The sequence below is a fragment of the Ursus maritimus genome, unplaced genomic scaffold (assembly GCF_017311325.1).
Source record: "Ursus maritimus isolate PB19 unplaced genomic scaffold, ASM1731132v1 scaffold_3, whole genome shotgun sequence".
Classification (NCBI taxonomy): Eukaryota; Metazoa; Chordata; class Mammalia; order Carnivora; family Ursidae; genus Ursus; species Ursus maritimus.
The window spans coordinates 1,926,219-1,939,470 of record NW_024425563.1 but is presented as its reverse complement, the minus strand read 5'-3'; the positions used below and the strand labels follow the sequence as shown (position 1 = coordinate 1,939,470).

The following is a 13,252-nucleotide window of genomic DNA, read 5'->3' as shown; positions in this document are numbered from 1 at the left end:
TCTTTCCAGCCCTCTTTAATACAATATTTTACATTCCATTCTTCTAGAAACTCTGTCTTCTGACTTCCAGAAGAGCACACTCCTTTTGCTCCCCTGCTTTCTGCCAGGACCTGCTCAGCAGTCTCCTTTGCTTCCTTCCTCTGCCAGCAGGCCATATAGTCCTCTTTTCCGCTCCAGCCCCATTTGTCCTTGGCCACCTCATCCACTTGGTCGGCCTCAGTTAACTCTCTATAGTGTTGACATGTGAAGACCACAACCACTTTGGGATGGTTAAAAGCAACCCTAGGTTTTAGGACCAGTTCTGAAATTGTACATATGCGGCCCTTAGACAATTTAATAACACTTAATATATCTGGACCTTAGTTTTCTCCTTATAAAAGGAAGGTTTGCACTAAATCCCCTTCAGCAAAACTCCTATAATTTCTTCAAGAAGTTATAAACACTTAAAGAATTTTTAAACTGAAACTACACAATTCTTTCAACATTATACAGATGACTTAAATAATTCAAATACGTCATGATAAAAAACAATTCCAATATATCAAAGCCAGTTTTCTTGGAGCGCTTGGGTGGCTCAATGGTTAAGCATCTGCCTTCGGCTCAGGTCATGATCTTCAGGTCCTGAGATCAAGTCCCACATCGGGCTCCCAGCTCAGTGGGGAGTCTGCTTCTCCCTCTGCCTCTCCCCCTGCTTGTGCTCTGTCTCTCTCTCTCTCTCTCTCTCTCTCTCTAATGAATAAATAAAATCTTAAAAAACAAACAAACAAAATCAATTTTCTCAATGTCAGGTTGGACTGCCAAACACAACCATCCATTCTGATCTCAGAACGTTCACTACATATGAAATCAACTCTGAGTTTTAAGCTTCAAACTATTCAAGTATGGAATAATATCTAGAAAGCAGAAAGCTGCATCCACTAAAACAACACTTTATCACCTCTCAGTGACTCTTTCCTGGCATCCTTCGACACATAGATCTAAAAAGTGCTGTACTTAAGGTTTAAAATCAGAAAACCTGTCAAAACGTGAGACTAACAGTTTCATTCGTAAGTACCTACAAAAAGTTATATGAGATAAAAAGCCATAAAAAGTCAGAGTTTACAGCTTCCCTTGCCAAATTTATTGAATTGGCATTATAGTATTATTCAACCATAAGATACACAGGCATACTTTCACTTCATATATCACAATACGAATAGAACTAACAACTAAAAAGGTGTAATGTGTCTATAAATAAACTGTAACCTAGAACTCATTTTTGCCAAGAAGTATTAACTACTTAAATCTTTGTATTATATTCCAACTGTTTATAGCAAAAACCTCCACAAGCTATGAACAGAAACACTGTTCATTTCACTTTAAAATGTTATATTCAAAGACAGATGAAGTTATTACCACTGATACAGTTTGGACTGATTGTTTAAGATGCTCTTGCAAAGTCTACTGTTCTGCCCATTTCTAACTGCCCACATTCACTACAATCAGTAACTCACAGTATCTTGGGAATTTGACTATCTAAAGGAGCATGTTTGATTTCATAATATGCTACTCTCCTGAAAATACTGGATATAAAGTAACTTTTACATCAAGGTATGTTTTAATATTTTGAGAATTTCATGTCATGCTTTAAACTAAATCGAGAGCGCCTAAGAAATGAAGAATAGCTATTTTATCAGCTTTATTCTCTACAAACAAATATTCCACCAAGTTTATACATACTATAAAAAACATACGAAGGTCAAAAGATGACTTCCTCCCTGTGGACATACAAAATCATTCAATATGCAATATTATTAATATTGTTGTCAACATGATTAATATTAATAAGATGTTGTTAGTACTAAACTTTTTGTATTTCAAATGGTTGTTCAAGACTGCTTTTTTCTAGCTCAACATGAATGACATTTACCTCTTAATCTGACAAATTTAATTCCAAAATATGATTCACTTACCTTTTTCAGGCCAGCAAAACCTTCTGATTCCAGAAAGAAAAAGGCAAAGGGCATCAATACAAATAAACAAAGGTTGGAAAAGAGAGAAGCAAGATTCCACAAGCCTATAAAGAGGTAGCAAAAAAAAGAAAAAAGATTAGAGACAGGCTTTGTCAAAAAAAAAATTACTATGCTAAATTATATTAGTCAAAGATCTATACTTTTTAATAATAAAAAAACATAAATTTGAAGACAGTGGCCTAACAAATCACCTAAATTTAGAAATGAGAAAATACTTTCTGTAACTTTGTAACTTTTACCTACTAGGAAAAACCAATACAGAAACTAGAAATATTTTTCCTCATGTCCTAAAACAAATTTACTAAAGATATGACAAATGCAAAGATCCAAAGACACAGTCTCTTTAGACATATTGGCATCTGAATATTTAAATTAGAGCCACTAGCATTTATTGAGCACTTAATAATTGCCAGATACTCTATTAGACATTTTACATGCATAATATCATTTAATTGACGCCTCATAAAAACACTAAAGGTAATAATTAGCATGTATTGAACCCTTCTGTGCCAAGCACTATTCTGAGTGATGTACCAAATTATACCAACTCATGTACTGAGTAATGTACCAATATTATACCAACTCATAGGAATCCCCCAACAAGACAGAGGCATAGGCCGGTTATATAACTTAGCCAAGGTTGAAGAGCCTGCCAGTGGCAGAGCTAACTCCTGGGATTTTTAAAAACCACTATATCACAGAAGTTTAAGTAAGTAATTCTAAGTGGGAAGGAAAATATAAAAGAGGCAGGCAAGTTCATATCACCTTTTCCCTTTTTGGCACTCTCTGTACTCTTATAAAACCACAAAAAAAAAAGCTACTAAGATGATAATAAAAATAGATTTAGAAAAAGAAGACTAAGTCTGTCTTTGGGATTATGTCTGGCCAAACATCTTACACCTTTTATAGGTAAAACACTCAAATTTAAAAATGATTTTCAAAATAATGCCTATAATCCTTATAAAATCAAGAGTTAAAGATAAAATTATGCTAAAGCATAAATTCAATCTACTACATGCACTTATCATTTAGTGTTTTGGAAAATGGGCAACAGATGTTCTTTCAAGGCCCTTATTTAGAAGGCACTACTCCAAGCACAGGAGACACAGGAACAAACAAAACACAAAACTTTTGTTTTCACCAAAATGTGGTATGAGGAGTCTTCAGTTTCAGCCATTCTAACAGGTATATAGTGGTATCTCCTTACTGTTTTAATTTGCATTCCCCTAATCAATGGAGAATAACATGAACACCTTCATGAACTCATCTGTCACCCATTTATATCTTCTTCAGTGAAGAGTCTCGAGTCTGTTGCCCATTGTTTCATTTGATTGTTTGTTTACTTATTGCTGAGTTTGGCAAGTTCTTTATATATGCTGCATACAAGTCCTTTATCAGGTATTTTCTCCCCATCTGTAGACTGTCTTTTCATCTTTTTACAAGTATCCTTCAAAGAACAAAATTTCTTGATTTTGACAAAGTCCGATTTACCAATTTTTTCTTTTACAGATCATCTTACACAAGAAATTATGGTCTAGCCCAGTAACACTAAGACTTTCTCCTATGTTTCCTTCTACAGGGGTTAAAGTTTAAAGATTTACATTTAGATCTATGATCCCTTTGAGTCACTTTTGTATATGATGCCAGGTATGGACTGAAGTTCATTTTTTCCCTATGATTATCCAATTGCTCCAACACCATTTGTAGAAAAGAATACTCTTTTTCCACCAAATTACCTTTGCACCTTCATTGAAAGTAAATTGGCAATATATGTGCAGATATATTCCTGGATCCTCTATTCCATAGAGTCGATCTATTTATCTTTATGCCAGTACCACACCATCTTGATTACTATGGCCTTAAAATAGTCCTTCAGTTGGGTAGTAAGTCTTCCAATTTTGTTCTCTTTTCAAAGTTGCTTTGGCTATTCTAAGTCCTTTGAATTCGCATCTGAATTTCAGATCAGCTTTTCAATTTCTTAAAAAAAAAAAAAAAAAGCCTGCTGGGATTTTGAATGAGATTGAATTTAATCAGTAGACCAATCTGGGGAGAACTGACATCTTAACATTGTCTTCTTATCCATGAACATGGTATATCTCTCCATTTACGGTGACATTCTTTAATTTTTGTCAGCAGTGTTTTATAGTTTATAGTATATAGGTCTCACACATCCCTAAGTATATCATGTTTCTGATGCTACTGTATACAAGTGGCATTTTTTTAATCAACGTCCAATTACTCATTGCTAGTATATGAAATGCAATTGATTTTTGTATATTTATTGTGATCCTGCAACCGTGCAAATTCATTTATTGGTTCTAATAGCTTTTTAATTATAGATTCCATCACAATTTCTTTTTTTTTTTTTTTTAAAGATTTTATTTATTTATTTATTCGACAGAGATAGAGACAGCCAGAGAGAGAGAATACAAGCAGGGGGAGTGGGAGAGGAAGAAGCAGGCTCATAGCAGAAGAGCCTGATGTGGGGCTCGATCCCATATAGCCGGGATCACGCCCTGAGCCGAAGGCAGACGCTTAACCGCTGTGCCACCCAGGCGCCCCTCCATCACAATTTCTATGTAGACAACCATATCATCTGTTAATAGAGACAGTTTCACTTTTTCCTTTCTAACCTCAATGTCCTTTATTTTCTAAAAATCGCCAGAACAATGTTGAATAGAACTGGTGAGAGGGGATATCCTTGCCCTGTTTCTATTTGTAGGGAAAAGCATTCAGTCTTTCATTAAGTTCAGTGTTACCTGTAGGGTTTTTACAGATGCTCTTTATTAGGATGAAGAAATTCCCTTTCATACATAGTTTGCTCAGAGATTTAATCAAGAATGGATGCTGAATTTTTCTTCTGCTTTTTTTTCCTGCATGTATTGTGGTGACTTTCCTTTTTTAGGGTTTGAATATCATTAATTATATTCACTGATTTTTCGAAAGTCATAATGTATTATCCTTCTTATAAATTGTATTGGATTTGTTAAATTTTGTTTAGAATTTATGCATATATGTTCCTGACGGAAACTGGTCTGTAATTTTCTTTTCATGTAATGTCTGTCTGGTTCTGGAATTAGGATAATGCTAGGCACCATGAATTAGGAAGTTTTCCTTCATTTCCAATTTTCTGAAAGAGTCTACACGAACTGGTATTACTTCTTCCTTAAATATTTGGTAGAACTGACAGTAAAATCTTCTTGGCCTACAGGTTTATTTGTGAGAACATCTGTAACATTTCTACAATGTCTGAGAGACTTTAGTAGTTTTTGCCTTTCAAATTTTTCCATTTCTTTAAGGTGTTGTATTGGCATAAAGGTAGCACAATGTGCACTAATTATGCTTTTAATACCTGGAGAATCCACAGTGATGTCATCTCCTTCATTCCAGATATTGGTAATTGGTGTCTTCTCTTTTTTTTTTTTTTTTGCTAATCAACCTGGCTGCAACTTTATCAATTTGATTGATCTTCTCACTTTCTCTGTATTTTCTCTGTTTTCTATTTCACTGATTTCTCCTCTTATCTTTTTTTTTATTTCCAATCTTTTTAATTTGGTATTCATCTGCTCTTTTCTTCCTGTTTTCTTAAGGTGGAAATTGTGGGCACTGATTTCAGACCCTTTTTCTTTTCTAAAACAGGCATTTTAGTGTTAAAAATTTTCAAATGTTTTATTTTTGTTTTCATTTAGTTAAACGTACTTTCAAATTTCCCTTCTAATTTTTTCTTTGAGGGGCGCCTGGGTGGCACAGCGGTTAAGCGTCTGCCTTCGGCTCAGGGCGTGATCCCGGCATTGTGGGATCGAGCCCCACATCAGGCTCCTCCGCTATGAGCCTGCTTCTTCCTCTCCCACTCCCCCTGCTTGTGTTCCCTCTCTCGCTGGCTGTCTCCATCCTGTCGAATAAATAAATAAAATCTTCAAAAAAATTAATTATAATTTCTTCTTTGACCTATTAGTTATTTCATTACCAAATAATTGAGGGATTTTCTAAATATGTTTCTGTTACTAGTTTCCCATTTAGTTTCATTAGATAACATATCTTGTGTGACTTAAATTCTTCTAAAAGTATTGATACTTATTTTATGGCACAGAATATGGTCTCTCTTGGTAAATGTACCAAGTGTACTAAAAGAATGTATATTCTACTACTGTCAGGCAGAGTGATCTATAAATACTAATTAGGCCAAATTAGTTAAGAATGCTATTCAAATCTTCTATCTTGTTAATTTTCTTAATTTGTTCTATCAATTATTAAAAAGAAGATATTGATAAATCTGCATAGAACTGTGATTTTGACTATTAATCCTTTCATTTCTATAAGTTTTTGCTTCATGTATTTAATAGCTACTTATTAGGTAGATAAATGTTTATAATGTTTTGATGAATTAAGTCCTTCATCATTATGAAATGATCTTATTTATGCCTGGCAAAATCCGTACCCTTTTCTAATAATAATATACCTATTCCAGCTTTCTTCTTCTCTTGCTCTAAACTTACTTGTGTCTGTACATTTAAAATGGGTTTACTGTAGGCAGCATATACTTGAATCTTTCCTTTTTATTCAACGTGATAATCTCTGCCTTTTTTTTAAGTTTATTTATTTGTTTATTTTTAAGTAATCTCTACACCCAATGTGGGGCTTGAATTCACAACCCTAAGATCAAGAGTTACATGCTCTTCTGACTGAGCCAACCAGGTGCCCCAATCTCTGTCTTTTAATTGGAACTTTTAGACCACTGATGTTTATTGATATAGTCAGGTTTAAGTCTATTGATTTGCTCTTTGTTTTCTATTTGTCTCATTTTTCTTCCCTTTTTCTTCTTTTTCTGTGCTCCTTTGGATTAACTAACTTTTATGATTCCATTTTATTTCTTACAGTTGCTTATTGACTATATCTCCTTGTTGAGCTATTTTAGGGTTACTTGCAGTTTTATCACATACACCTTAACTCATCACGATCTGCTTTCAAGTGATATAATTCTTCATGTACAGCATAATAATCTTCCAATAGTGTATTTCCATTTCTTTCCTTCTGCCTTTGTGCTATTGTTGTCATGCATTTTACTATATATGTTATATTGTTACTATTTTTTAAGCAGCCAGTTATCTTTTTATTTTTTTAAAGATTTTATTTATTTGAGACACAGAGCAAGAGAGAGAGAGCACATGTGGGGGAGAGGGAGAAGCAGGCTCCCCGCTGAGGAGGGAGCCCATTGCAGGGTTCAATTCCAGGACCCTGGGATCATGACCTCAGCTGAAGGCAGACGCTAACCAACTGAGCCACCCAGGCTCCCAATTATCTTTTTAAAAGACTTCTATAATAAAACTTTAACATTTTACCACAAAATTCAGCCAATAACCTGAATGAGCCTGGAAGCAAATTCTTCCCCAGAGCCTTCAATAAGGAATGCAACCTCATGAAAACATTCTTATCTACCAATTCTGAATCTGTGTCAATTATGTCAGTTGTGACTTATTTTTCTCCTCATTATGCATTATACTTTCCTGTTTTGTACTCAGCTGTAGACTCAAGGTAGGCAGAGTGAACCCCCAAAGATGTCCATATCTTAATCCCTGGAATCTGTGAATATGTTACATTACATGGTATATTAGTATTCTAGGGCTGTTCTAACAAAGTACCACAAACTGGATAGCTTCCCACAACAGAAATTTGTTCTTTCACAGTTCTGGAGGCTGTAAGTCCAAAATCAAGATATCAGTAGGGCCATATCCCTTCTGAAGGCTCTAGGCAAGAATCCTTCCTTATCTCTTACTGGTAGCTGCATTCCTAGTTCTTACAGATGCATCTCTCCAAATCTACCTATGTCTTCACATGGCCTTTTTCGAGTGTGTCTGTGTCTCTGTTTTATCTTCTTATAAAAATACTAGTAATTAAATTAGGGCCCACCCTAACCCAGTGTGACCTTATCTTAACTAATTACATCTGCAAAGACATTATTTCCAAAGACGGCCACATTCTGAGGTCCTAGGTGGACCTGAATGGGGGGAGAAGGGTGGGCAGGAAAGAGGACCATTATTCAACCCAAGACACACGCCAAAAAGACTGCAGATACAATCCTTAAGGTTATGAACCTTAATATAGGGAGACAGAGAGATCATCTTAGATTAGCCAGGTGGGTGAAACCTACCAGGGTAAATCAGGGAGCAACTCAACCCACTTCTGCTGGAGAGGGTCACATGAAAAACATAAGAGGTGGGCAGCCTCTAGGACAAAGACCAGCACCTGGCAAGGAAATGGAGGGCTTCAGTCTTACAGCCACAAAGAACCAAATTCAGCCAATAACCTGAATGACCCTGGAAGCAAATTCTTCCCCAGAGCCTCCAATAAGGAATGCAACCTCATAAAAACTTTCATTTCAGCTCCCCCCCCCCATAAGAACATCAGTTTAATAAGACCTTACAAAGAGAAATGTCTAAACTGAGAACTGGATAGTCCATTAATTCTATCCATCTGTAAAACAAGATGTTTCTCTGTGTAACTCTCTCCTGTCTAGTACTCTGCCCAGAACCTCCAGCCACCTGCCCCTGCAACCATAGCCTGCACCCCAATCTTCCCAGCAGCACCCTCAAGCAGTTGCAGGACTCATACCCTGAACTGCTATTCTTCAGTGCCTATGTTTTCTTGAAAACTTAGTTGTTTTAGATGAGAGGGTATATACACTCTATCTTACTTCATCTTGGCCAGACTATATGTAGCTTTTAAACTTGAATACTGATTTTCTCAATTTTTTTTACTTCATACCTGAGCCTTAGTTTTGGATAAAACAATAAACAGAGGGAATGCTCTGAACATAAAACACCATAGCAGATCACTCATTCTTTACTCACTGTCCTCATGAATTTGCTAATCTTTAAAAAACTGTTTTTTTAACCTGTAGTTACCCACCGTTTGAAGATGACTTCCCAAAAACTTATTGATGTCCTTGCCCCTTTTTTAAATTGTTTCAACACACAACTCAATAAAGCCTAAACCTCAACTCCTATGTCTTTGTTTTCTCTTACTAGACAAAATTGTTCCCTATTGTAAAATACCCATTCTCTTTACTCTCTTGCCTGAAATTCCTAAAATATAACTGCTCCAGTACACATTCTACAGTGGGCCTCTAGGATACTTCACGAAACCATCAAGCTTATTCTTTTTTCTCCCTTTTCTATACCCTGCCCATTATACTCTTTGATACATTTAGAAAGTGCACTCTAATCAAATGATAGTGTCCTAGGGGTGCCTGGATGGCTCAGTCAGTAAGTGTCTACCTCCAGCTCAGGTCATGATCCCAGGGTCCTGGGACCAAGCCCCACATTGCATTGGGCTCCCTGCTCAGTGGCGAGTCTGCTTCTCCCTCTGCTTGCCACTCCCCCTGCTCATGTGCTCTCACTCGCTCTCTCTCTCTCCATAAATAAATATTTTTTTAAAAAAAGATAGTGTCCTAAAAACATATTAAACATAATGAAATCATTGCAAAGCCTCACTTTGTTAAGTTCCTATTATACTATTCAATACCTGCTACTTTCAATTTACACTCTGAAAGGAAAAAAAAACCACTTAGAAAAAAAGTACTAGTTTTATACCTTCTCAAAGAATTGCTTTAAATTAAAAGGACCTCTCTTCCTGTTTCTAATGGTCTAAATAACAAAACACTTTAACAAAACACTTAAGCAGGGTAGACATACATTTGTAAGATTCTGAAATTAAGATTTGTTCAAAATAAGCAAAAGTTTACTTTTATTTTAATGCACCAAGAATAACAAGGAAACACAGAATTTTGGAGCAGAAAAGAACTTTGAGATCCCTTGTTTAATTCACTCAGAAACCAAACTCTTTTTTTAAAAGATGTTAAATAAATGCCACACAAATTCCATAACTTACAAATGATAGACAAGGAATTAGATCCAAGATCTCTTGCTCTTTCTGCACTACTGTATGGATCTCACACTTAACATTCTGGATGAAAAAAGCACAATGTTTTTAATTTTGTTAATATCATCTGCTGAAAAAAGCCATCAGTTTAATAAGATTTCACTAAAGGAAATGTTTAAACTGGGAATATGACAGCTTATTAATTCTATCCATCTGTGTGAAACAAAATTAGTTGAGCTTCTGATCAGTTTGTAAGACACTGAAACAAAATCAGCACTTCTACTGTGTTTATATGTGAGCACATATACACCCAAGCTTTCTGAAAACACCAAATACAGAAAGGTTTTAACAAATCCAACTTCGATAAAACATTGAATGTACGATATGTACTTTGTGTGCTATAATGTCCCCTAACAAAACAAGGCATTCACACTATTCATGATTTCAAAGGCCTAAAATTCCTGATGGCAGATGTCTGAGTGAGTGGCACTTTATATCTGACCAGCCTAAGTTTGCATCTATCAGCTATATATGAGCTAGAAAAGGAACTTCAACTCTGTTTCCTCATATATCAAACAGGCTCTAATTTAACTCACAGGGCTCTCATAAAGAACAGAAGAGAAATAGCATAGCAAATACTCAACAAATGTCAGTGCCTCCCGCCAGCCATCTCAAAATAATGCAAATGATCCAAACAACTGAAAAATTCTAATGCACACCAGCAATTTGACCAGATAAAGACAAGAAAGTGAGTTACAGCTAAAATTAGCTCTCAACCTTTCCCAAAGAATTATTCTCATAAGGGGCGCCTGGGCGGCTCAGCCTTTGGCTCAGGTCATGATCCTGGGGTCCTGGGATGGAGCCCCAAGTCTCCCTGCTCAGCGGGGAATCTGCTTCTCCCTCTTCCTCTGCCCCTCCCCCAGCTCATGCTCTCTCACGCTTGCTCTCTCAAATAAAATCTTTAAAAAAAATTTTTTTTAAAGTATTCTCATTAATTACACCCCAAAAAGCTTATAAAACAAAAACCTGTATACACGACATTAAAAATATATAAAAACAACAATGACCAAAAATAGATACAGAAAGTAAACTGCAAAGAAATACACCAAATTACTCACGATGTGAATGTACTAAAATTATGGATGATTTTCTTCCTACTTTTCTACATATTATAAGTTTTCTATAAGGAGCAAATAAAGACCTTTAAAAAACATGAAACATATTTAAACCTCGTTGTGAAACTCAAAATTCTCCAAATCCCAGTTAGGTAATCTCCCAGCAAAATGCTGGGCTTCCCATCAGCCATGCCATTCACTCTATTTACCAGCCTCACTGACTACACAGTTCAAATCCCAGTTTCAGCCAAATCACAGATTACCACTTAGCAGGGAGCTCAAAGCTTGTTCTCAAATAGCTGCCACCATGAATATAAACCCCTGAATGCTTAAAATCTATATACTTTTATAACAGAGGGAAAACTTTATTACTTTCTATAATTTGAAACAACTATCATTCGTAGCACAGAAGGGGACTTTTTTATTGTTCTTGAGCTACAAATATACATACTTCCAGAATTCATCCTTCTGATCATAAATGTCCCCTTTCACACAGGGAAAGCTACCAATTTTTCTCTGAAAATCAAAAGTTAAGAAATAAAACTCTGCCTTGGGCAAAAGCTCACAAGTCAGAAAAAGTATCTGCTCTGACTAACCCACACACTTAAAAATGAAGATAGTTATGAAAAGCTAAATAAAGAAATCTATATCAACAGATACCAACAAGCAGCAATGTCTGCAGAACAAGTGAAGAAAATGATGAGTATGATCACAAAGATTCTGAATACCAGCTCATTTAGTTTGACATGAAATTCGGTGCCTACACTTTTACATACTGAACTTTATATATGTGTAATATATGTGTGTATATATGTCCATATATGTATGCTATATACGTGTGTATATATAATACATACGTGTGTGTGTATATATAAAATTTTAAAATTTTTTTATTTCCCCCAACTGCCCCAGGAGGCTCAACATTACTACTACTGATTTTGACAACCACAACTGTAGAAATGGATATAATATGATACAGAACCTCCACTGTATTTTTGCAAGAAATATCCACTTAACACAAACAATTTGAGAGTTGATAGTCTTGTCTTAACAGGATAATCATCTACATAAATAACAAGTTTTTATTCAAAGTCTAAATAATTAAATGCAAAAAATTAAGTTTATTTACCAGAGTAAGTAAATGTGAAAGTTTCAGGCTTAGCTTATGCTAATTTAATTATTAAATCTATCATATATAAGTTAAAGTTATTATGAGAAAAACATCTAATATAGAGAAAAGTAATATAATCTATTATATATTTCTAAGTAGTAATTATATTCTTGACAATTCTGTAAGACTAAGTTTTCAGCATTTTATAAACATATATCAGACATACATACATAAATATCCCTTAAGAATTATTCTGTAATTTTGATGAAACTTACCTAACATTAAATTAGGACTAATATATATTACCTATGACTACATATTAATTTATAAAATAAAAATATTAATCAAATTTCTCTACTTCAAAACACTAAAATTACTTCGATATAGCTAAATTACGTCTATATAAGCCAAAAACTTCAATAAATTACTTCAAATATAACTAAAATTACTTCAATATAGCTAGAATCCTTCAATATAACACAAAAAATTCAAAAACCTTGTAGTTTGTCTAAATCAGTACCGGTGACAACCTCTCTGAAAGATGTCCTATGACTATCCCCCAAAGATGTATCTGAACTTAAACAAAGGTTATTTACTAATCCTAGAATACTTCCTTTCAAACCAAACCAAACTGAATTGCCGGATCACCATAGGATGCATTAACTTCTAGCTCCATCTGCTGGAGTCACAAAATATTCCAAAATTCGACATACAATACTATGAAGCAAATATCTATCACTTTTCATCACATAGACCAAAAACTTCATGAATTTAAAACAGAAAATTAATCAGAGTTCAGCCATATTCAGTAATTTCCAAAATGACAAATCTCAGTTAAAATCAGTATTTCAGTGGAATTGAGGCTCTAACGCAATTGTCAAAAAATGAGTTATGTAATAAAAAAATTCTACCAAGAAAGCAGAAGCCTTAGAGAAAGACAAGCTTGCTTTTGCACAGTAAGTATTGTCTGAACCTCAGAATTAGAACAGCTTCTATTAGAAGAAAAACAAAAAATAAAGAACAATTTTAGCAATGAGTTGTGAAATTTTTTACCTTAATATAACTTTCTTCTTGTAACAAAAAAGTAACACATGTCCATTGTAGAAATGTTATACAAGCACCAAAAAATTTTTTAA

General features: G+C 34.8%; 1 protein-coding gene across 4 annotated transcripts in view; it reads right to left on the bottom strand.

Moving 5' to 3' along the window:
* LMBR1 (limb development membrane protein 1) overlaps window positions 1–13,252 on the bottom strand; it is a 189,960-nt gene that overhangs the window by 99,211 nt on the left and 77,497 nt on the right. For all 4 annotated transcript variants that reach the window (XM_040643760.1, XM_040643757.1, XM_040643759.1 and 1 more), the window contains exon 5: window positions 1,953–2,056. In XM_040643760.1, coding sequence (XP_040499694.1) covers window positions 1,953–2,056 — 104 coding nt within the window. The remainder of the gene's footprint in view (window positions 1–1,952; window positions 2,057–13,252) is intronic.